We start from the raw sequence: 25,428 nt of genomic DNA on the forward strand, positions 1-25,428 counted from the left end.
AATGACCTGACGGGAAGACAGACGGACGGAATCGGACTTTTCAGTAAAACACATTCAACCGCACTGCGCCCTCTTAGGTAGTATCTGTTCGTCAATTCTGACGCTAACGCTCTGCCCATCAGCGCGCGAGAAATACTGCGTCATATCCGCTTCCGCAAGCATGACCGTCTCAGGGGTACATTTGACAAAACGCGCACAAACGGCGGTCACCCGCAGAAAGAGAAACCGGCAAGGTGAGCGTGACGGTTGACTTTGTGATTTGTGCCAGCGTTGCTGTAATTGCGCCGAAACGACTTCGTCCTGCTGATTGCGAGCTTTGGAGTTGTAGTTTAAGAAAAATGTTGACGTGTGCGTGAAGTCAGCGCGAGTAGGATGCTGTCGCACTTGTCGGGAGCTTCAGAGTCACCCAAATCTGTCGGTAGCGCAGGCCTTTGGGCCCCGAGGCTCCGTCTCCCAATCGGATGCCATGAAGGCCGAGACACAGCGGGCGGAGGTCTGGTGTTCGTATTGTCGGCTTTGTGGTGCGCAGCTGCTGGGCCGCCGCATCCCCTTCGAAATCTGACCGTTTTAGCCGCTGCCAGCCAACAATTACTACGGTGTCAAATACAAATGACAAAGGCAGGAGGCACCTGGACAGTCCAGTCGAGGCACCGACCCGGGCAGAATACGTACTGGACTCGTGTTGTGGGACCCAGAAGTTCCCCATTCGTGTTCAGTACATTTGAACATCTCGCTACTCCAATAATAACGTACAGTGTAAGATAAGAGCGCGATGACGTCAAAGATTTGGGGGATCCAGCCTGGTGACCCCTTTTAATGAAAGGCCACCCATCAAAGAGGCCAAAGGAAAAGCACACACTGAAAGGTTAGAACTGGCACTGATCGTGACGATCGTTGAGTCCGAGTGCAGGGTCCAAAATGATCGCTGGCTTCTGGTCGTCCTTCTGGAAGCGAGACACGAGAAAGGTCACTAGGGGAGGCAAAGGCTAAAAAATGAAGAATTAAAAGTTAAATATTAACTGTGTTTCAATGAAATAAAATGGGTGTAATTGTGCCTGATTTAATTTTATACCTAGCAGTTTAGTTTTTGTGATCCGGCTCACAGGACCCTCATTGTTAAGGACCCAAGTGGCCAAAGGGACGCCCACGTAGAGGGTCATTTCCGGAGGGTGGGACTGGACTGTGTGTCTGCCTAGGGGGGTGCCAACCAGGACCTCGAGCTGTTTTGTCATGTGGTGCCTGCTGCCCACCCTGATGTTTTGTGCAGTGGAATGTCTTGGCATTTCTTAAACCCTCATAAGCCCTCATTGTGGTGCCAGCCCGATTGCCAGGTCCAGTAAATTCGACACAATTCAGTAACAGAATCATAAAATGGTTTCTGTAGTTTTTTTTTTTTTTTTTTCAATCATTAATGTCACAGAGTTCAGCGAGCTCATCAACGTGCGTCATGTCAAGTAGGACCACCTGATCTCAAAACTTCAGTCTTCTTCACTTGAGTACCTGTTACAGTGCTACCTACAATTGTGAGACGTATTCAATGAAAAGATTTGAAAGCAGGAAACTTCTGCAGGGTATGGCACCCCGACGTTGGTTTGGACAGTAGTGGGCTGCCGGGTTAGGACCCGGTTAACCAGAACATGAACCCCTCGGGTAGCCACTGTCAACAGAAGGAAAGCCGGCTGGCACAGCAGCGTCAGACGTCAACAGTAAGTTCAAATGTTCAACTCTAAAAGTGCGCGTCTCGCTGCAGTAAAGCCATTGAGGATGTTTGTGCTCCACATGACCTGAGGACCGTAACCCTCGTGTACATAAAAGGACACGTGACAGGTGCAAGTCCCTGCACTGTACTTCAGCGATGGCGGACATGCCAGGCAGGCCCTAAAGCAGACGTATGAGAAGGTCTGGAGCTCACGCATCCATTTGTTTTCAGTGCATTTTTTATTGCCGTTGCTCTGTTTCTCCATAAATGAGATGGTTGCACTTGTCTTAGTTCGGGCCTGATCCTTGCACTTGCCCGCTGTCTTCTATTCACCAGGCAGGTTCATTGCAAATTCAGCAAGTGCCCTCATTGGGGGTCCTGCACCCTGCCTGCGGTCAGACTTGTCCCGGCACTGGCCTTCTGCTGGTAGGACTGACGTTGCTTTACTGTCCAGTTTCCTGCCAGCTGACGCTATCTGGTCATCTCCAGGGCACTGCGGTCAGCTTGTCTTGTGGACCCTCCTTCTGGCAGGTTTGACTGGGTGGTCTCCAGTTCATTTTTGCCTTTTTGATGCAGATGTTTTCTTCCAGACTCGCAGTCAGCCTGCACACCCATCCCGGTCACCTACTTGGATTGATGAACCTGCCGGTGGTCTTTGACTGTACTGATGCTGCCTCGCCGCTTTTGTCACTGTCACCGTGCTCGCCTCCAGTTCCTTTCCACAAGGCTGATAGGACAGAATGGTGACCAGTACGATGTCATCGTGGTGGGTGGTGGTCACGCAGGCACCGAGGCAGCGGCAGCAGCAGCGCGGGGCGGAGCGCGGACTTTATTGGTCACTCAAAAATTCAGCACCATTGGTGAGATCATCTTGATTATTTAGAGCCAAGTTCCAAGTTTGTTTGTCAAGCTGATGGTCTTGGCCTTTCTTCTAGGGACGCTCTCCTGTAACCCATCATTTGGTGGGATTGGGAAGGGTCATCTGGTTCGGGAAGTGGATGCACTGGATGGTCTCTGTGGACGCATGTGTGACCAGGCTGGGATCCACTTCAAGGTTCTGAACCGCAGCAAAGGGCCGGCTGTGTGGGGGCTGCGAGCGCAAGTGGACCGTATCCAGTATCGGAGCGCCATGCAGGTGGGACGCATTTGTACGGATGTCAGGACTCTCTGCCACCCCGCTGTACTCACTGTCCACTGGTGTCCTTCTGCCCGTTCAGAGAGAGATTTGCGCCACCGCGCTGTTGAATGTGCGAGAAGCCTCAGTGGAGGACCTGATCGTGGAAGATCCCGACACCAGCAGGCCAGGGCTAGCCAGAGTGACTGGGGTCCGTTTGGGTAAGACAGTTGGCTTTGGGAACTGTATGTGGGGCACCATTACCCTTTCTGGGCCTTAACCACTGCTCGTCCTCTGTGTTGCAGGTGATGGAGCCATCCTTCTGGGCCGAGCAGTCATTTTAACCACAGGCACTTTCCTCTCGGGCTCCCTGAAGTTTGGTACTAGTAGCGTTCCTGGCGGCAGGCTTGGAGAAGCCCCCTCAGTCAATCTGTCTCGCTCCCTGTCAGAACTGGGCTTCACCAAAGGCCGTCTGAAGACTGGCACCCCACCACGCATTAGAAAGGCATCGGTCAATTTTGACAAGCTGGAGGCCCACCAGGGCGACGAGCGCCCAGTGCCATTTAGCTTCATGAATGCGGAAGTGGCAATTGAGGTGAGGATGCCCACGCAGCTTTTCCAGCTGTCCAGTGTGAGTTCACACAGACCTTGTGCCAAGAGAGTGTGTGGGTCCAGTGCCAGCCTAATTTAGATATGTTTGAAGATGGCACTGGTGGTCAAGTTCAGTCCTCGGGGACCCCAACTGATGCTACCAGCAGTGCGTCATTCTTACCTTGAAGTGATGTCAATGTTTAGTTACTTGGCCGACAGGACGTTTCTAAATATTCGTATTGTGTGCCGTTTTGTCTTTTTATTGACTCTCTAATTATTGGAGATGCTGAAGATTAGCGGTGCAGATGGCACTGAAGGCTAAAGGACAGCAGCCGATCAATATGGCCCTGAAGTCACGGCTCCTTTGTAGCCTTTAGTTTTGTCAGCATTTGGATAAAACTCCGCAGTGAAGAAGAACTTTAAAGGTGATGGCGAAGAAAACCTCAGAATTTGCAGCTTGGCCATAGAGAATTTCTTAGAAAAAGCAAAAGGACAGCCGACTAAATCACGCGACCGGGTGCTGAAGCTTTTGTTATTTCACTTGTGGTTTTGCTTCGTTTTCTAGACGAGGTTGTCCGGTCATAAAGCTCTTTCAGGCGCGTGACGGCTCAGTTTCACGGAGCGTCTTCGGGGCTGCGCTTGCTGCCTTCATCTTTTCATTTCTGGGTCTCAGTCTAACAGCTGACATTTGTCCCCACTGACCAGCCCAGCCAGCAGCTCCTGTGCCACCTGACTTACACAACACCGGGGGTCGAGAATGTCGTGTGGGACACTCTGGCAGTCAATGATCACGTCCAGCAGGACACCAAAGGCCCTCGGTAAGTCCCCGTGTCTTAACTCCCTGCTCGATTTAGAGCCCCTCTCTCTAGATGTGTGGTACTTTGCCCCCTTGAAGGTAAACACCAGTCTGGGTCACTCCATCTTGCTGCCCAGTACAGGTACTGCCCCTCCATCGAGTCCAAAGTGCTCCGCTTTCCGGGCCGTGTTCACCAGGTGTGGCTGGAACCTGAAGGCCTGAACTCTGAGCTCATTTACCCACAAGGCTTATCGATGACCATGCCAGTGGAGGCACAGGTGGCTCTGCTCCGTCACATCCCAGGCCTCGAAGCCGCAGACATTGCAGCTGCAGGTGTGGATGTGTTTCTCAGGTGGGGTCAGACTGGGCCCTGACTATTGGACCCGATGACATGAGCCCTCTTTGTGCCCCTACCAGGTTATGGAGTGCAGTACGACTACCTCGACCCTCGGCAGCTTCACCCCACGCTGGAGACCCGTAAAGTGCAGGGCCTCTTCATGGCCGGGCAGATAAATGGTACCACGGGGTATGAGGAGGCTGCTGCACAGGTAGAGCTGGATTTGGATTTTGAAGAATCTGCTGTTGTGACAACCCAATTCCCAAATTGCTTACCTGGACGTTGCCGTATTGCAGGGCATTGTGGCTGGCATCAATGCATTTCTGCATACCCATTCACTGCCACCCTTCACCATCAGCCGCACAGAGGGCTACATTGGGGTGCTTATCGATGACCTGACGTCACTAGGGGTCACCGAGCCATACAGGATGTTCACAAGCCGAGCAGAATTCCGAACCACACTGAGACCAGACAACGCCGATCAGCGGTTGACACAAAGAGGTGAGTGGGCATCACCAGTGACACCTCGGAGGGCTGCAGCATTGCTCTTGACCTCGCTTCTCTTTTCCAGCTTATCATCAAACTGGCTGTATCTCCAGTGCCCGGGTGGTGACTGCCCGCCGCATAACCTCACGGCTTAGCGAGGGCATCACGCTGCTCAAGTCTCTGTGTCTGTCCAGTTACCGGTGGAAGCAGTTGCTGCCCGAGGTTGGCATCAGCCAGGAGCGGAGTGGACACATGAGGTGAGATACAAAAGCCCATTTCAGTCGTGAAGCTCGAGCTCAAGAGGCGCAGCTTCTCACATGTGACCCTCATTATAGCGCCTTTGACGTGCTGCAGTACCGAGGAGTGACCCTGGACACTTTAGCAGTTGTGTTTCCACAAGCCCTGGCGCCATTGCTGGACCTGTCCGATCGAATACAAGTTGCAGGTGAGTGCTGTCCCCGTCCTGCCCCTGTTGACCACTGGCCTCAAACTCACCTGCCCGCCTTATTCCACAGCGCTATATGAACCGCACACCGAGCAGCAGAAGCTGGACATGGAGCAGGTCCGCCGAGATGAACAGTTGCCCCTGCCTGTGGATCTCGACTACCTGCACCTACCTGCCTCCCTGTCCATTGAGGCCCGCGAGGTTTTGGATCGTCACCGCCCTCCTACGGTGAGTACATGCTGGGCAGATGAAGGGTGGCATTAGGTGGCCTTTGGTCTCATTTTTGCTCTCTCTGTCTCTCTCTCTCAGATTGCTGCAGCCACTCGATTGCCTGGCGTTACCCCGGCTGCCATCATGCACTTGCTGTACTTTCTTAGGGCCAGTGGGCAGCAGGAGGAGGCCGGTGGGCCGCTAGTGGAGCGATAGGAAAGGAGCAGACAGCACAGCCACCCGTCGCTCTTGGAGCTCTTTATTTAGTGGTTTTTTCTTAAACATGTACAGACTCACTCTCGCAACACTTTAAAATAAAATCGACAGGAATTCAAGTCTCTGTGCCCGATTCTCCTGGACCCACACAGGGTGCCGAGGTCTGTGGTGGGGAAGGATGTGCTTTTTCCTCAACAGAGGAGAGTTGTGTCCCCTCTCCATCCTGCATCTGTCACCCTGAGCGATGGAGAGAACATCTTGTCCTGCAAGGGCAGCAGCTTGACATGATGAGGAGATTCAGCGGTGCTCACACACCAGTTTGCCTTGCTGGTGCACGAGGTCAATGTGAAATTAAAAACTGAAATAGTGGGGAGGCTTCTTGACGTTAGCTTACTACCTGCTACTCACACGATGAATGTGGTGGCAGTGGCTGAGCGGTCATCAGCAGTCTGTGGCCCTGTCCCTAGGAGGCCAGGTCTGGAGTCCTTGGCTCCGCCTCCCAAGGCGGAGTCAGGCTTGACAGCTTATTGAGGGTGGTGGTGGGGGAGGGGGGAGAGGGGGCAGGGTGTTATTTCTTGGGTTTGGACTTCGCCGAGTTTCGTGGTGGTGTCACGGGCCGTGCTGAACCCATACCACCGCCCCCATAGGAGAAGAGTTTCTTATCTGCTGGCTTGAGGATCTAAAAGAAGAAAAGAAAAGAAAAAATGAAGGCCTTCCTGATGCAGGATTCCAGGAACACGGTGCTCTCCAGCACTCTGCTCTTGTATCCTCCGTACAAATCTCCCCAATTCACTCCATTTATCTAAACTACTTTTCCAGACTACATTTACAGGCCGTGTAGTTTGATATCCCCATCAGCTCAGTCAGACCAGTCTGCAACTCACCATGAGCCGCCTTCATCTTTTCATTGCTGGGTCTCAGTCTAACAGCTGACTTTTGTCCCCACTGACCAGCCCAGCCAGCAGCTCCTGTGCCACCTGACTTACACAACACCGGGGGTCGAGAATGTCGTGCGGGACACTCTGGCAGTCAATGATCACGTCCAGCAGGACACCAAAGGCCCTCGGTAAGTCCCCGTGTCTTAACTCCCTGATCGATTTAGAGCCCCTCTCTCTAGATGTGTGGTACTTTGCCCCCTTGAAGGTAAACACCAGTCTGGGTCACTCCATCTTGCTGCCCAGTACAGGTACTGCCCCTCCACCGAGTCCAAAGTGCTCCGCTTTCCAGGCAGTGCTCACCAGGTGTGGCTGGTCCCTGAAGGCCTGAACTCTGAGCTCATTTACCCACAAGGCTTATCAATGACCATGCCAGTGGAGGCGCAGGTGGCTCTGCTCCGTCACATCCCAGGTCACATCTTTGATTTGTCTTAATTCACGGCCATGGGAATGCATTTAACACTGAGCAAACTCAAGCCAGGCCTGCATGGTTATGGTACCTGACAGAATGGGAATGGAAGGACAAGACCGTAGCTGCAGCCAGTACAGCAGCTGGCTGTTCGAATGGGGCAATACTTAAGAAATGTGAAAATCGAGCCGGAGGTGGGCTTGTAATCAGTCCGTCATTAACTCGAACCTCCTCAAAGCAGGGAGCACAAGTCGTGTGTGCTGTCCATCTCTCTCACCTAAGATTGAGGTGGTGGACGTGTGCAGTAATTGGCACTAGTTAAGACAGCCCAATGCGTTTTTTAGCTCACATGCATATCCTCACTCTCGTGGACAGACGCTGACCCAAGTAACAGTTGTGGTGCGAAATGATTAATTCTTAAACGCTGTCAGAAGTACGGGACCCTGCACATTCGCACCTCTTGTACCAACTCCTATCCTAGTAATCAATGCAGCGCCGTGGACTACGCCATTCCTGCCCGATTTACATTGGTATGGTCAGTGGTGGCACGTCTTGACATGGCCCAGCCATGTTTGTGTTGCTAGGGGCACATTTGAACCCATTGATGAATGCTGTCACCATAGTCTTCACGGCAATGACTGCAACGTAAAAAAGAGATCAAGTGCTCATCCGCTGCCTTTGTCAAACTACTTCATAAGTTAGTGTCACACAGGACCTTTGAAGTTGTGTGGCACGAAGGCTTCCTCGTATGGAGGGCCAGAATCCCAGTAGATGTTTATGAAGCCTGGAAGTCACAAACTTGCTATTTAATTATTTTGGGTGGAAGTCTCCACAAAGATGTTCACTTTGTCACAAGTGGGAAACAATCTGAAAACCCGCAGTTCATCAATAATCATATTGATCAGCAGGTACTTCTACTAGGCCAGCCTCTGCCATCACTACTCCGACCTCTTCAATGATATTGGACCATCTGGTGACTTTTTGTTTTTTTTATATAAACCTGCACATCACTTCTCACTTATAAAAGATAAAATGTGACTGTTTCTCTTGAAATTGTCACACCACTGTGTTGCCCCCCCCCCTTCAGATGTCACTCCCACCGGTGCTGGCTCACCTCTTGGGTCTCCTGGTTTCTACAAACAGACATGGCAGTGGTAACTGTGCTCTGTGCAGCAGCTATGACCTTTCTCTTTATTTATCTGCCTCATCAGCACCAACTCATAAATTCTCAGATATAAAGTTTTGCAGCAGTCAGCCTGCTGTTGGCATTCACGGTGGGCTGTTAGGCTGAACTTTCAGGCAAGATCTCCAAACACACTCATGGTGGATTTCAATTGTTTGAAAAGGACTCTGAAGTGTCAAACAATTCATGAAGGTATGAGCCGAGGATCAAAATGGAGTCACTTTTTATGTGCCCCATGTGATCATTTGACCGGGCTCCTATCTAAACCTTCAGCTGGCCAGCTATGATTTGCCATTTCATCAAAGTATTGACCACGTGAGCAGACAACCCACTAAAGTAAGAGTGAAGGGCTAAATCTTAAACACAAGCCGAGCTCTCATCTGTGATGCTCACCTGAAACGAACACATGAGGGTCTCATCCACAGTCATCATTGCTCCAGCGTTATCAAACTCGCCACAATAATTGGGTGCTGAGAACAAGGTGACCAGCTGCCTCTTGGCAAAGAATTCATAGCCATCTTCTACCACCTACAAAGAAGAACGGCAGACGGTTACAGCACAAGCTAGTGCCCGGTGTGTGCTGCCTCTGGTAAAGGCTTCACAAAGCTCACCTGATGTGCCCTGCAGATGAGATCCATATCATGTTTGTGCAGGAACTTGGCCACAACGTCCGCTCCAAATGTGAAAGACACCCCCCGGTCATTCTCGCCCCATCCCAGCACATCTTTATCAGGATCAGCCCAAAGCAGGTCACACAGCAGGCCCTGATCTGGAACATCTGTAGGCCGCATGACGCGACGGACCTGCTCCATGGACTGGAGGTCTGGAGACAAGCCTGTGGGGTGGAAAAGAAGATTTTCGTGAAGAGGGTGGCCAAGTTACATTGAGGACCGGGATGTCAGTGTCACAAGTTGTGGCTTGGAAAAATGAAATGAAATAGCTCATGAACATAATTCCAGTACTAAATTCAAATATGCAGTAGTAGCTTCTCGTCCTCCCATGTGTTATACGGCCATCATAAGGAACCTTTCTGGTCCCAGACGTGGCTGCCTTGCAGACCCTTTACCTGTAAAGTTCTCCTTATCATGTCTCACTCCAGTGAAGAGTACCCTGCTATGTACAGCTTTCTCCATAATGATCTTTGAAACATCCTTTAACACTCTAGCTGAGGTGCTGCACACAGCTCTCCAAAAAACCTAAGGGCGCCTGCCACACCATCTCGTAACTCTCTTCACTCTGAACACACCTAACTGGCGACACAGTAGGAGTGTGACTTAGGAAAAGTCGTACACAAAATGGATGACTTGGCTTGGTATGCTGAGCAGCGTGGAGGTGTAACTTTTGCAAATGGAAACGGACTGGAAAAGTGAACCATGCACTAAACTGAACACTGAACCGATATATCAACCCCTAAAAAAAGCTTATAAGATTCTAAGAAAATTGGGCTTTCTTGAAGTCATTTTATTATAAAGAGAGGATTCTGACCTAGCAAATGAGATAACAAGGCGGCCGCGCTGTGGAAGGACTCCGAGTTAAGAGCTCACTGTGTGTCATCAGTGCACTCAGCAGAACTCCAGATAGAATTAGGCAGAGAACCTGAGGCAGTCTTTGAAGGTCTTAATGGCCAAATATTCCAGGTGACAGGGCTGGCAAAATATGTTTTTTTATTTATTTATTAAAAAGGTCCCGTATCTCCTACACTGGTAAGGGCTGAACCACCAGATTTCTGCTTGGTTGATGAGTTAGCGGTACAACATAAAAGTAGGATTACTCCTTCATAGCCATCCCAACGTTTGTTACCGTGCACTTCCTTCAAAGTAACAGGAGTAACGTTATTCACTACCCAATAACACATCTGAACAAAAAAATCAAAAAATGTTTCAATTAAAAAAAAAAAGGAAGAACTTTTAAGTGTTACTTGGAAGACACTAGAAAACATACGCAAAATTGTAAGGTGTTTAGCAACGAGAGAAAGTTATAGACAAGTCTAGGAAGATTTTAGGATGCTATGTAATTATAATGATCAAATTCAACCTTAACTGCAGAGGAATGTTCAGGCTATAACTTACTGTTAATTAAAATTAATCTGAAATGGGCCAAAATTGTATTGAGCTTCTATGGATTTTTTTCTTAAATACATTTGGAACTGACAAGTTTTTGTGCCACTGTACACGTGTAAAAATCACTCATAAGGCAAACATTTGTAGGCACAGACAACCCTCACTGCTCTCTAAGTGTAATTAATATTTCATGTTTACTATGTGAAAGACTTCACACACATTTAATCCAAACTTCACCTACCGCAAATACAGCTAAAGCACAGACTATGCCAACTTCTAGGGCAGTGCTTCCCAAACTCGGCCCGGGGACCCCCTGTGGCTGCCGGTTTTTGTTCCAACCAACTTCTGCTTTTCCCTTGGACTCTTAGCCTAATTAAGTGAGTTGTCATTATTTCCCAATTTCTGTGTTTTGGAGTTAATGTAGAAATTACAAACTAAGTAATAACTAAGTAATAAGCGGTTATATGGAGAATATGTAAATTTTTAAAAGTATTTTCAACCTAATTTTCATTCTTCTTTTCAGATGTTCTAGTAATTTAATTGATTATTTGCTAATTAGCGGGTCTGACACTAAAGTCGTTGCTGCTTTCATCATCCCGGGTGTCTGCTGTGCTGGTTGTTAATTGTCACTATTAGTATTAAATGAAGGGAACAAACTAAACAGGAAAAGGGAAAAATAATAGAAAAATAACAAGAGAGAGTTAAGCATTTATAGCAAATATTTGTAAATGCCTTATAAATGTAAAAACCATACTGTTGTGCTTTTCTGAATGCAGAATAAGAGAAGAGTAAAAAAAGAGCAGCTGATTAAATGAGATCAGTTGTTATCGATTATCATCACCGATTGTGAATCTGATTGGAACAAAACCCTGCAGGCACAGTGGGTCCCCAGGACCAAGTTTGAGACCCCCTGTTCTGGGTTATCGACTGATCTTCTCATTGTTGAGCCTTCAGTAGATTTAACTAACTTGTTCATAAGAACTTTAGTCAAAGCATTTACTGTATTTAAACTTATGGTAGTTGCTAATGATGATAACAACTTGCTGGTCCCTGTGCGCTCCTACTTCTGACATCGGTCAACTCAGATAACAATTTAAATATTGCATACTTGCCTGTGATGAAATGCCTCAATGTTTCCTAATCTTATTAGTCAATGACAAACTGATCTCTTAAATCCATGCTGATTGTCTGTTAACACAACGGTGCTAGATGTAGATGGCTTGTCCTCGGTCAAGTCTTTAACAATGGCTTCTGCTAATCCTCCTGTAGTATAGATGAACCAAACAGGTCTGTCTTTAGCAGGGACAGCCCATGTTGGCAAAATTAGGCACCATTTACTAGCATCCAGTCCTTTAAGAGTTTAGGCAATGCGTTGTAAAAGCTGCATTATGGAACTGTACTCCCAGTTAAGACCTTCCTAGAGTTCTCTTTGGTAAATGTTCCCTGTTTTTGTTAATTTAGTTTTTTTTAACCTTATTAGCACTTTTGAGAAAACATTTTGAGATTACAGAAAGCCATTTTCTTAACACCCCCTGTACCTGCCACCATATTACTGAATATTCCAGTAAGCATTTATTTCTGAAAATTATCATATATTATAATGGCATTTTTCTTTTTTTTTTTTTTTTAAACACAAGGCCCAGTGCCACATGGTGGCAAAAAGGGAGGATGCCCCCCATGTAGCCATCTTGTCAGATAACTTCACCAAACCCCTAATTCACACCCAAGGTGACGCGTCTGTCCTGTTCAAACTGACGCCAGCTCTGAACAGTCTTTTAAGGTAATTTTTCAACATTTGCGTTATCAACTACAGTAATCCCTCCTCCATCGCGGGAGTTGCGTTCCAGAGCCACCCGCGAAATAAGAAAATCCGCGAAGTAGAAACCATATGTTTATATAGTTATTTTTATATTGTCATGCTTGGGTCACAGATTTGCGCAGAAACACAGGAGGTTGTAGAGAGACAGGAACGTTATTCAAACACTGCAAACAAACATTTGTCTCTTTTTCAAAAGTTTAAACTGTGCTCCATGACAAGACAGAGATGACAGTTCAGTCTCACAATTAAAAGAATGCAAACATATCTTCCTCTTCAAAGGAGTGCGCGTCAGGAGCAGAGTCTGTCAGAAAGACAGAGGAAAGCAAACAAATCAATAGGGCTGTTTGGCTTTTAAGTATGCGAAGCACCGCCGGTACAAAGCTGTTGAAGGCGGCAGCTCACACCCCCCTCCATCAGGAGCAGAGAGAGAGAGAGAGAGACAGAAAAACAAACAGTCAAAAATCAATATGTGCCCTTCGTGCTTTTAAGTATGCGAAGCACCGTGCAGCATGTCGCTTCAGGAAGCAGCTGCACAGAAGATAGCAACGTGAAGATAATCTTTCAGCATTTTTAGACGAGCATCCGTATCGTCTAGGTGTGCGAACAGCCCCCCTGCTCACACCCCCTACGTCAGGATCAGAGAAAGTCAGCGCAAGAGAGAGAGAAAAGTACGTTGGGTAGCTTCTCAGCCATCTGCCAATAGCGTCCCTTGTATGAAATCAACTGGGCAAACCAACTGAGGAAGCATGTACCAGAAATTAAAAGACCCATTGTCCTCAGAAATCCGTGAACCAGCAAAAAATCCGCGATATATATTTAAATATGCTTACATATAAAATCCGCGATAGAGTGAAGCCGCGAAAGGCGAAGCGCGATATAGCGAGGGATCACTGTATACCTGCAGGGTAAACTCAGAGCCTGCAGTTTTGTTCAGTAAGTGAACCGAGTTTCCAAATTACAACAGTTGTGCATATACGTCATACACAGCGAGTTTACCTTGCACAGACTTTTAGAAATGCATTACCTCAAACAGCTATTAATCTAATTAGGAAGGTGGATGTGGGAGGAAGTCAAGGCTGCAGCCATATTATGTTTTATTTCAGGAGTGATCATCAATAGGATAATAAAATACAACTTAAAGATTAAGACTGATTCTACAATGAGCATTTTTTGTTACAGCAAGCGAAAACAGCATGTCACTTGGACAGTTGCAATGGCTCAGTTTCAACCAAAATATTAAAATTCCCATAAGAATTTCAGAGGCTCCTCACTACAGAAGTTTCCTTGGCATCAGCTCTGTTTTATACACATGAATCTTTCACCAATCCTGGAAAAAATGTCATGCAATTTATTCACTCTACAACTTTTTAAACCAAGGAGCACTTCATCGTTTAATAACCCAAAATTGTATTTACCTCCTCATAAACCAAACTGCTGGGTAAATCCAAGGCTGCATTTATTTTGAGAGCTAATGTTTGAAAATGGCAGGCCTTCCCATCCTGCGCTGCCTGTAAGTGTTTCAGGTTAGAGTTTTTAGTAAAATGCAAGACTGGCTCACACAAAAGCATCTGAAGATTGGCTCTAATTATTTATTGTGAAAATAAACAAGTGATCCAAAATCGCCTCCGACTGCCAAATGTCTTTTCTGGCTTTTTAAATATATGATGAGAGAAGGTGAAAGGTCAGCATTACCATCACATCTTAGTCGTCAATTTGCATAACAAAGTTAACTCCAAATCCTCCTGCTGGGTGCTGCCACTTGTAATGACGTTTGTGTGAATTCTCCCTTTGGTGCCATACGCTTCACATTTGCATTACACATGAAAGTAGTGTGAATTCAGAGAATTTGCTCTTTCTACATACTGTATTTTAATCACTGTTCTTAATGCACTGCACCTCCTCCTTGATTGCTCCCTTTCAGCTAAAATATGTTCGACTTTTTCATTTTTAACAAAAGATCGCCTTTTTTGCATATCGAAGTCTTTAACTGGCGCTTTCCAGCGCTTCTATGCCCTACAGCTACCACTAAAAAACAACACTGAAAGCACTGCAGAGACGCTGGTTTATCATTTTTCCATTCCCATTGGCTTATATTTTCTTTTTCTTCTCATCTTTGGCATTAACTTGGGCTGTACTGTAGGAAGTGTCCACTGGAAGCCACCATAAATCTCAACCGTCTTTAAATTCATAAGCTCATCCCACTTTAACCTTTGTTATCTATCATGAAATTTACCTTTTCGAAATAAATTATTTTATATCTTGCAGAATCCCTTTGCTGAAACACTCATGATTCACATCATTGCCATCTTTAGGTCCTACTGGAGGCTCTACAACATCTAGGATCTGAATTATGAAATCGTATATTACATTGAGAAAGGCTTCTTCTCACCAGTATGCCAACACACCACGGTAGAAGCCATAGGGAGTACATCTATGAATTTCTGCTATTGTGCTCGAGGATTGGTTGGGTTTATTTCCGTATTATTTGGTAAGCTCACCCGTTTCTACAACACCCCAATTTAAACCTTGGTTCCCAGTTACTATACTACATCTGAAAGTTAAAGAATGCCTCAAACACAAACCCAGCATCACAACTATGACCCTGCAGCTGACTACCTGTCTGAGCTCAAATATGCTCTGTAAGCGGCAGCTAGTCTTCATATGAAGCAGACTCGCATTACAAGGAGATTTGCCAGAAGTAAAATGGTTTACTTCACACTTAACTGCTGAATTCAAACATCAGTTAGACTCATTTTGCATGGTATCATGTGCTTTGGTCTGATCTCTGCTCTTGAAAATGGGTGCATCACGCTAAAGGTTAAACTCCACAGCAATATGTAAAGTCATCTGCAGAAGTGCAATATGCACATCTTCTTCTAATGGGTTTGCTCAAACTCTCCTTTTTCCTCAATATACAGTAAATTTGCTTTCTAGTCTTTTCTTTTGTCAAACGTCTACGTGTATATTAAGCAGTCTTATCCACTAATTGGAAAGCTTAGCTCATAAAGACCCATCGGAGTAATGCAATCAAAATTTTCTGTATTTTTATATACACACGTGAAGATTTTTTCTTTCTGTGGCTGATATGTTTTTCTATTTTTTTTTTCTCATTTCTGTCATTCATATATGCTGTACGTGACTAAGTTACTTTTTTCCTTTTGGCATAATAAAGTTTAACTTTCATGTCGCTCTTGGGAGTGCACACTACATCTCTAAACCGTAGCGAAAATCTGACAAAGACTAAGGACTAAGCCAGGAATTCTGGAGGCATCCGGCGAGCATAAGCCCACCTCCAGCCAGGCAGACGTACCTCCATGGCAGCAGAAAATCTTCTCGTCCACAATTGCTGCTACCGGCAAGCAGTTGAAGCAGTCCGTGAAGGTTTTCCAAAGCTTGATATTGTATCTTCGCTTGCCTGTGAGAAGAGAGGAAGAAATGCGCAAAGGCACACTTTTAAGAACAGCAAACATGTGCAGAGACTGCTTTTATTTTGGGATCTCCATTAATAACAATCAGAGAATCGATTCTAATGAAGAATCAGATGCCAATTCATTATGCCGCTGCATTAACCCCCATCCATTGTCCCACTATAGACAGGCTTCAAGTCTCCAACTATCAATACAACTTAAAACTAACCAGACTAACATTAAAGAAAAATAACATTAAGTCAGTCCAGATAAGAAACTGCTAAAAAGGATTCCATTTGTAAGCTCCATCCCACTTTGGTATGGATATCCAGACTGCACAGAAATAGTATCTGTAAATGAATATATACAAATAAATACTCACACTCGTCATAGAATCCATAAATACGGTTGATTGATGCACACTCATGGTTGCCCCTGAGTAGGAAGAAGTTTTCTGGGTATTTGACTTTGTAGGCAAGCAGCAAACAGATCGTCTCCAGCGACTGCTTCCCACGGTCCACGTAGTCTCCAAGAAAGAGGTAGTTGCTCTCTGGTGGGAATCCACCATACTCAAACAGTCGGAGCAAATCATAGTACTGACCGTGTACATCTCCTTAAATAAAAAGGACCAATGAAGTTGATTGAGCAAGAGAGGTGCACCAGGAGACAAAGACAACAGTAAGCAGGTAAATCATCAACTCACCACAAATCTTTAGGGGGGCCTCAAGTTCGAGCAAGATAGGCTGGCTGAGGAAAATCTCACGGGACTTAAGACAGAGGCCACGGATCTCATTTTCAGTTAGCTGAACATTTTTTCCAGGACGAGAGCCTTTGACTAGAAGCAAAAGACCTTGTTAGAAATTCACCTAAGACTGTTCGATCACTCAACCCTCCTACACCATGGAACTTTCATGATGATGAAAGAAACTGATACTTTTACTCTTTGAAATGATCAAAAACTTTAGGAAACATATTAATGTTGATACAAAACACTGATAAGCACTAATTTACACACAAAATGAATCCAAGTGTATTTTCTTAATGTCTAATCGTCCCAGCAATGTCCTCTCAAACTGCACTCTGGCACGCCACCATGCTCTGTAGCAGCACCGTATTCTCCACAGGAAGGTCTCTCCAAATATCATCTAAAAATATTCTCCTGGCGAGAGATTTCACCACATCAACACTATTTTCATGCACAAACACCAGGGGCCCTTATGTATAACGCTGTGCATAGAATTCAGGAAATGTGCGTACGCACAAAAAAATCCAGATGCACAAAGCCATGCGTAAGCCAACTTCCACACACTTCTGCTCCATAAATGCCAGTCAGTGTGAAGTGTAACGCATGTGCATGCACCTGCCACCCCACCCCGACTCCACCCAAAATTCCAAAGATTTAAATTTTTGCAAATCAATATAAATAACCCTTCCGTTCAGTTTTTGGTTACAAGAAAATGGCAAAAGCACATGAAAAAAAAAAGAATTTCAGTGAATGCAAAGTGGAGGCAAAGAAAAACGTACTATTTGTTGGCTTACACAATAGTTTAAGCAACAAAAGCGTGGCAGAGACACTCGAAAGTTCAAGTTCAGAAAGTAACACAGTGCCCGAAATAAAAAAGGAAGTGGTCAGATATCACAGTCGACGTGAAAAGGCAGCCCGCCGTCTGCTTATCCTATTTCAGACAACATTACAAACGCTGCCCCCCCGCGGTGACAGTGCTGCTGTGCCGAGCTCGTCTTCAGGCGCTGGCTGCACTCACACCTCTGCCATCTGGCTGTGTGCAGGCGGACACTGCTCCGAGTCACAAAGTGCAATGGTGGATGCTGTAAGAGATGTGGCCAATGAACTAAGAAATATAAGGGCACTATTCTGTAATATTAACAACAGTTTAAATGAATTGGTTAAAAAATAAATGCTGCATGATTACCTGTTCTTACATTCTGCTATTTACATTCACACAAAGTTGTAATGCTTTGGCTGATCATTTAGTGGGTTAGGCAAGGTCATCATAGTGCATCACAATGCGACACACTTTCTGTGGACTATAGAGTGCACATTCATAGAGGGGCAATGCATTCTATAAGCAAATTCATCCTTGGACGGCACCTTTATAGTGTAGCATCGACAATGAGCGACACGACTGATTGATTCTCTTTTCTTTACATGCCTATGTGAGGTGACTTGCGATCTTTAAAAGAATTGCTTGCTTTTTGCTGCAACTAGTTAGAAAATGCCCCTGTGACTGTACGGAGTTGCCATTTTTATAGGTTCTCCAGCTATAGATGATGTAATGGCAGCTCATTCTTTTGCCGATTCATCCCTGGCTGATGTAACTTGTCGAGCGCCGTTGCCATAGCAGTGGGCCTGCAGTTGACCACTCCAATTACATTTGGAAAACTGGACGTTGCTGTGAATTGTGCTTTGAGGTTTTGCAGTTCAAACACAGTGTAAGGAAGTCTTATCTGTCTGGATGACAAGCGGATAACACCATCCTATACCGCTGGCATGGCGCGACCTGGTGATGTTTGTGAAATACCCGAGTGGTCAGTAAGTTCATGTTGAAAAGCTCCTGTGGTTAAAAACCAGGGAGTGGACAGAACTCACAGGTAGAACACGAGTCCTCAAAGTCTGCCTTTGTAAAGCCGGTGCCAGTTCAGCACACAACGCCAAGAGAGGAGCTCTGGGATATCTAAAACGACTAAGAACCCAGTCATCATCATCATCATCTCTAAATACAAGGTGCTCTCTTCTAATTCTTCCATTTGCGATGTCTTCTAACAACGTTATAGCAGCTATGGTGGTTGGAACAGTCTGGCCATTCCATGTACCATTATATTGTTACAGAATGATTACAATCAAATGAATTAAATTTGTAAATGATATGCAATTAATTTTAGTGTATCTGATAAATCCCACGTTGTTGATGCGAATATAAAAAAGAAAAGTAAACGACACAGAAACAGTAGCAGTGCTTGGACGCTGGGTGTCACCAGTTTGCAAAACCGAGCAGAAATGTGCGTATGCAAGATAGGGGGCTACCATGAAAATGTGTGTGGCTTTACGCCAAGTTTGGTTTTTATACATCTCAAAGTGTGAGGGGAAACGGGAGTACGCAACATTTTTGTGCATTCACACCATTTAAACATGAGGCCCCAGATGAGGAAACGCTCAGCACAGGACATGACATCAGTACCATACATGACCCGATTTGTTAAGCTGTCTGACAATTGTTCTTTCAGGGATATGAAACCAATACAGTTCAGTATTTTTCAATTCAACATTATCTCTTCACAATACACAATATATAAACATTTACCATAGGCAATTGTGCTCTAAAGTCCAGTGATGTTTATAAATATTAAAAATATCTTGCCCACACTGCTGGAATTACATTGGAATTAAAAGGGCAGGGGTCTAGCTTGAAAACAAAAGTCTTTCAACTTACCAAATATGCCCAATTTCAAGCCAAGACAGTTGTTGAGTGCTGAGCTGCAACTTGCAAACACACACACATATACAGTAAAATAGCTTACACTGTCATTTTTTGGTTCAAAAAACATCAATAGTATGAGATTCAGCCATTTTAAAAGAAAACCAGTTGTGCCCGCCACCTCAGCACTTAGTCTTCTGTTAACCTTTCACCCCTAAGGAAGTGGTTTTCATCCAAATCACAGCAAACTGCTCATGTCACATGGTATGTTTTGTTTGGATTTACTTCTACATGTACGTGTGAACTCACACAAGCGAATATCCTTACTTAGAGAAACACATTACCAGGAATATGCAATAAAATTAATTTTTCCAGATCTCTTTATTTGTCACAAACATGCGTGGAAACACAAACGGCATATTTTCTTTTACTGAAAGTGAAAAAGGACATATTTGGTAAGTTTTAGTCTTTTATTTTCCAGTGTCGTTTCATGTCTCAATGTTTCCATTGCATACCGCCAGTACAGTCAAGGTATTTTTTAAAACCTATTGAAATAGCTGGACGTTTGTCATATTAAATTGTGTTTCAATGTGACTTATATATATGCCTTATGACATCTCATGGATCTGAAAGAAAACAACGGCTATAACATCCTATATAAAAATCGGATGGTTTTGCCAAGTTATTTTAGGTATTTTCTCCGTTGCACAGCACAATAAAATACTCCTTTATGTATTTACATAAAAATGGAAGGACTTCTCAACTTCTGCAGTGAAAGGCATCTGTGCTCCTTCAGACTTCTCTCTCGTTTGTGTGGATGACCATCCTGCTCCCCTCATCTTTCCAGAATGGAAGAGTAACATCTGGAATTCTACTAAATGCTGCCTATCAAGTGCTGTGCTGTGTAAAAGTCATTTGTGTGTGTTACTGAACCACATGCTTGCTACAAGAGCAGAGCGAATAACGGGATCTCTGACAGCTTAACAATGTGCATGGTACACTTCTGTGGTAACCTGCTTATTAAGATATCTAGTAGGCTCTCTTTCCAAAAAGGGAAACATTGCCGACAAACATCAGGAATTTAAAGATGTGCAAACTGATTTACGAGCGTTTTGCTAGTCCTGCTTGTCTCCATTTTTATATTTAATATATCTAACAAACTGTCAGAGCAAGATGTTAAATTTCAAGAACTGCTCTGTAAAGAAGTAACATATAGAGCTTGCAATGACACACTTGTCCATAATAAATATATAGATGTTTAAATGTGATTATGGTAATAAACAATTTTGGGGGTGACTAAAAACTTGCTGGCTTTGCAGATGTCCTCCCACCAGAACCAAGCACAAAGCTGTACCAGAGTGGGAGGTCCCAGAATTAACTTCCAGACAAGTGGAGTTACAGAATTATTTAATACTAGCTGTGTAAGCCCGTGCTGTAAAAAGCCCCATTGAAATCGTCAGAAAAAAAAAAAAAATGAAATGTAGAGATGTCAGGAAATTGAAAGGAACTGCTCTGGGCGTCTCTCTGCTAGGAGGATTCGTTTTGCCAATGTGCTCGTCTTGCTTGCGTAAGAGTTTCTCTCTTTCCTCTGCATTTTACTATGGCAACACAGTTGCTTTCTTCTTCCAACTTGTTAACTTGGGTTGCCTTGCTGACTCTCTGAGCTTCATGCTGTAGTAGCCTCTCACTCCGGGCCGGACAGACACATACACCTCACATGTAGACGTTTATATATAAGACAATGTGGCTGCAGAAGCGCAGTGCATTGTTTTTACCTTTGTCTTCTTGTCAAGAGATACAAGTTGCTGCCCATACAATGAGCTTTCCATTGCTATCATTCATACTTTATTTAATACTTTAATAATCCACCTTATGCCTTACAAATATACACAGCTAAGGTAATCATTTTGGATTTAGAAAAAAACAACACTGCATCTGCATTCACAAATTCTACAAACAGTCAGTCATCATCCTAGCACAGGGTCACGGGGGTCTGCTGGAGCCAATCCCAGCCAGCACAGGGCACAAGGCAGGAAACAAACCCCCAGCAGGGCGCCGGCCCACCGCAGAATTTCTGCAAATAATCATCTCAATTTAGGATCAATTAAAAAAAAAAAAAAAGTTCAGCAAGTCTTAAAAGAGTGGATTTACACATGAAAATATTTATACAATCTCTGAGTTAAATGGAGAATATTCAAGCAAAGACAGAAAATGCATTTATTTTTGAGCTTTTGTAAAACTCTAAATATATGTTTCTCAAAAGTATCTCACAATTTGTTAACAAAGACTGTAACATGTATATGCCTATTTGAATTACTGTATAAAATTCAGGTCTTAGATTAATCAATAAAAAGATCATTAGACTTATCTTTTACAACATAAGTGGAAGCCCTAATTACTATTATATTTTTTTTAAAACGAATGTTTAATAACTCAGTTTTTCCAGAGGCCTGCAAAGTCCGCTCACATCTCCTTCTGCACCTTCTCATGCTTGGCAGATCCTGCTCGCTAAAGGGCGGATTTGCTGTTGAGAACACGAAAACCACGGTGTTCATTAGTGAAGTAAGAAAACTGCCACATATTGTCTTTCTTTCAGTGGATGAAGTGGCCAGTGAACTGGCATCTCTGAATTGTCAATTTGTTTCCAAGAAAGTGCAACAAAGTGCAGCTTTCCCTAGAAACTCATCAAATCTATTACTGATTTGAGAGATGAAGGCTGTACAATGCACAAAATTCCCAAGAAATGAAAAATGTTACACAAATGTACACTGCCATCTGACAGAAGGAGAAGTGGAAAGTCCAGATACACACCTGCTTACGATGACAAGGACATCATTGGGACAGCCAAGTTATTAGCTAATCAGACGAGCTTGAAGGACTGAATGGTGTCCACTCGTTTGTCAGATTTATTATGTTGTTATGTTCTAAGGACATCAGAGTGTGTGCTTTGAGAGACGGGTGCCTCACAGGTCATCAGCTTTATTAGACTGTAGACACCTAAAATGGGTAATCTGTAATACACACAAATAACCTCACTTCAGACTTAGAAGGGAAGGGACAAAGTGAAAGAAAATTGTGTAAGGACAACTCAGGGATGCTGGCCTTACAGGCGGTTCTCATAAAAAAAAAAAAAAAAGAAAACGATTTGACATTAGATGACTGGAAGAGATAAATCAAAGTATTTGGATAAAGAATAAATTAAAGATTGCTGGAAGAGTCTGGCATCAGTCAAGCATTCTTGAGGAAATGGACTGATGAGGGGCTGGTTTTGTGCTTGTAAGATGGCAGACAGCAAGTGCAAGGAATGCTGAACTAAAAAGGTTAAAAGTCTATTTTACAAACGCATGCCATTCCCAATGGACACTTGACTAGAGCCACTTTCATCATTCAGTAAAACAAAGACCCAAAACACACCTGTAAGCTTTTTTAATATATACAGTCGACCCTTGATATACGACCGGCTTGACATGCGAACAACTTGATTTACGACCAAAATTTTTATTTTGATTTACGACCAACATCTTGCGTTACGACCTGAATGCCGTCACGTGTATCCGCTTGCGCGATTGTAAACAAACAGAAACATTCCTATTAATGCGGCACTCATTCAATAAAATGTCAGGTTTGTAAACTCTCTTGGGACCTCCCCCAACTAGAAGACATGCCAAAGTCCAAACTCCGTATGGAAGACTGTTTATCTGTTGCTGGGGCAAAAGCCGGCTTAAAGCTGTGCTGAGTCTCTCAACCAAAGCAAACAGAAAAGATATCGATGGGTGATATGCATGTGATATCCCTGCCCGGCAATGGACAAGCAAGCTTCCACAGTCGCGGCAATCGCGCTTCAGGACGCACTTAGTGAGTGCGTGGGGGGTCTCAGAAGAGTTCAGAAACAGTTCCTTGTATCATCGCAAGGAAATGCTGAGAAAAATTCTCGTCAGAATAACTTGTAGGCAGGAGGAGATTAAAATTAACGCAAAAGAAGCTATTGAAATGATTGCAAATGCCTGAGTGCAAGTTAAAGAAAGCCTTTAAAAAGCCTTCAGTTTCATTATCATCCTCCTCCCTTCCTGCAGCCCAAAGATGTCAAATTAAATGGTGAGTACAGTATGAAATTGTTGTTTCTGGTAGGCTAGGCACTTTTTATTACTTTTTGGTTAGTACATTAGAAAAATTATTGGTGTTTTGGTAAATTATGCACATTATACAACCCTTTTTTTATTATGAAAAGGTTAAGTAAGTGTTGCAGTGGGAGGTTCGGAACGCATTATGGGTATTTCCATTATTTCTTATGGGAAAAATAGTCTTGACTTACAACCAACTTGAGTTACAACCAGCCCTCGCGAACGAATTGAGTTCGTAAGTCAAGGGTCCACTGTATATATATTTATATAAACTCTTTGGTGAAGAAGCAGTAAGGTGTAGTACTGCCTCAGATGTGGGTGCAGTTTGAAGGTATGGCCAATAAAATGCACCCTAAGCCAATCACACCTATGGGCAGAACTATATGAAGTGTGGGTGAAACTTACATTTATTTATCCGGCCGACGCTTTAGCCAATGACACTTCCAACATTTTCAGTACAATTGGTTACAAATCTTTTGTTGTTCCAATTGGAGCATAGGCGGGTGAAATGAGATGCTCAGGGTCACACAGTGTCTGTGTTGGGATTTGAAACTACAATCTCACAATTTGAAATCCAAACAAAGCCTTAAATCACTGTGCCACACTGCCTGCCTTCACCTAAATGTCATGAAGAACTGCAGCTAGATGGCCTGAGGGCCACGACACTGTCACTGCTGTACATGTGGGACTCATGAGGAACATAAAGCTTGAAGAAATGTTATTTTGAACAGAAATGAATGAATCTGTGAAATGAATGTCGTTATTATCTAATGTAATGAAGACCCAAACATCCGAACGATGGTACTTTGGCACAAACCAGTCTGGCGCTGGGCAGGATGGGTGCATTCCATCACATTTTGCAGTTGGAGTCGGGGCTAAAAGATGGTTCGGGATTAGTCACACAGACCATGTGGCATACCATCTCATCCAAAGCCCGGGATGCTTAAAGAAACACATGTATGGTAACCCCAGCTCCGAAACTAAAACTGGGTTATACAGCAGTCCTGGCCTTCTTTCCTTCATTTCAATCATCTCTCCTTCTACTACAGGACTGAATGATGTCCACTTCTGGCTCCTCGGCCATTCATTCATTCGCTCGCTCGCTTTCTAAACCGCCTGTCCAGTTCGCGGTCGCAGCGCTGAGCACAGGACCAGATCAAATCCACCAAACTAACCGATATGACTGCTCTGGCCCAAAACATACAATAACATGACGGAAAAATGCACATATACATTAAATTCAGCCATTACACACTAGAGCACTAGCAATCGTAACACAGAGCTTAAGTCCACATAAGCCGGCGTGTCGCAAGACTACCGAATTTCACTCCTCTAACAATAGAGCCGTTAAGCCGGTGTGCTCCTGGTAAGTAACCCGCGGAAATCCTGCAAGCGCTGCGTGGTGATTTAACGTCGCGCACGGGCGGGTCACCTTTCTCTCCCCGCCTAGTTCCTCCCACCCACACCCCCTCACTCTCCATCTTAACCGGTTTCTATGTAAACCCCAACCTGCGGCCCCGCCACTTACCCTCAAGTAGTCGCTGGATGATGGAGTCAATGTTAAGCTTATCTGGTTCCACCATGGTATCCGCGTGCGTGCCTTTCACGGCGTTTCGCCTTTTCCAACGGTTCCCGGCTACTACTTCGCTCCTTCGGCCTCCCAGGCAACCAGATTGCGCCTGCGCAACAAGGTCGTTCGGTCCATTAACGCCCACTCAACAAAATTACAAACGTTGATTGGTCGCAAACGAGGTAACGTCTGCCGTTTGAACGACATTCGTGAGGCTCTATTGGTCACCGCACGTGTCATTACAAACGTCAACAGTTTTAGGGTGGGCAAAGTACCCGACGTCAATACTGATTAAATGAACCAGGGTTTGACATCGCTGCTTCATTAAAACGGTTTCATACTTTTTTTTCTAATTAGGAATTATTTTTTAAGTAATCATTTTTTTAGAGTAGCGATTACTCAGTTCAGGTTTGCGAGGCTCTTCAGCCAGCAACGGCAGAATCGGGGTCAACCCTGAAGGGAGCGGCAAAGCACACTGACGTACACAACTACGTTTAGTCACTCCGGGCCAATAAAGCGGCTGCAATTAGCATAACAACACATGTTGGGGGATTTGGAGTAAAACATCAGACAAAAAAAGCAACTCGTAGCATTCG

The 25,428-nt window shown here is 44.7% G+C and overlaps 2 protein-coding genes across 2 annotated transcripts; one reads left to right on the forward strand and one right to left on the reverse strand.

Moving 5' to 3' along the window:
- Positions 1–6,254, forward strand: mto1 (mitochondrial tRNA translation optimization 1). Its single transcript, XM_028814728.2, has 13 exons — positions 1–233; positions 2,290–2,559; positions 2,635–2,834; positions 2,917–3,034; positions 3,119–3,408; positions 4,110–4,222; positions 4,343–4,533; positions 4,618–4,748; positions 4,834–5,038; positions 5,109–5,280; positions 5,359–5,468; positions 5,539–5,696; positions 5,778–6,254. Exons 2-13 carry the CDS (start codon positions 2,367–2,369, stop codon positions 5,892–5,894), a joined length of 1,998 nt encoding a protein of 665 aa, XP_028670561.1. The 5' UTR covers positions 1–233; positions 2,290–2,366; the 3' UTR covers positions 5,895–6,254.
- Positions 5,922–24,957, reverse strand: LOC114661600 (serine/threonine-protein phosphatase alpha-2 isoform-like). Its single transcript, XM_028814729.2, has 7 exons — positions 24,791–24,957; positions 16,411–16,542; positions 16,090–16,320; positions 15,611–15,715; positions 9,033–9,256; positions 8,815–8,949; positions 5,922–6,573 (listed from the first exon to the last, which is right to left on the reverse strand). Exons 1-7 carry the CDS (start codon positions 24,843–24,845, stop codon positions 6,463–6,465), a joined length of 993 nt encoding a protein of 330 aa, XP_028670562.1. The 5' UTR covers positions 24,846–24,957; the 3' UTR covers positions 5,922–6,462.
- Between the last annotated feature and the right edge of the window lie 471 nt (positions 24,958–25,428).

The sequence above is a fragment of the Erpetoichthys calabaricus genome, chromosome 12 (genome assembly GCF_900747795.2).
Source record: "Erpetoichthys calabaricus chromosome 12, fErpCal1.3, whole genome shotgun sequence".
Taxonomy (NCBI): domain Eukaryota; kingdom Metazoa; phylum Chordata; class Cladistia; order Polypteriformes; family Polypteridae; genus Erpetoichthys; species Erpetoichthys calabaricus.

Bases quoted from the DNA above. Each gene is read 5' to 3' on its own strand.
- mto1 (XM_028814728.2), top strand. From the start codon at position 2,367: ATGCTGCCTCGCCGCTTTTGTCACTGTCACCGTGCTCGCCTCCAGTTC. The intron at 2,560-2,634 runs GTGAGATCATCT...CCTTTCTTCTAG, and splicing joins TCAAAAATTCAGCACCATTG to GGACGCTCTCCTGTAACCCA. The intron at 3,409-4,109 runs GTGAGGATGCCC...CCCACTGACCAG, and splicing joins ATGCGGAAGTGGCAATTGAG to CCCAGCCAGCAGCTCCTGTG.
- LOC114661600 (XM_028814729.2), bottom strand. From the start codon at position 24,845: ATGGTGGAACCAGATAAGCTTAACATTGACTCCATCATCCAGCGACTA. The intron at 9,257-15,610 runs GTACGTCTGCCT...TCCACCCCACAG, and splicing joins GATTTTCTGCTGCCATGGAG to GCTTGTCTCCAGACCTCCAG. The intron at 8,950-9,032 runs GTGAGCTTTGTG...TCTTCTTTGTAG, and splicing joins TCATCTGCAGGGCACATCAG to GTGGTAGAAGATGGCTATGA.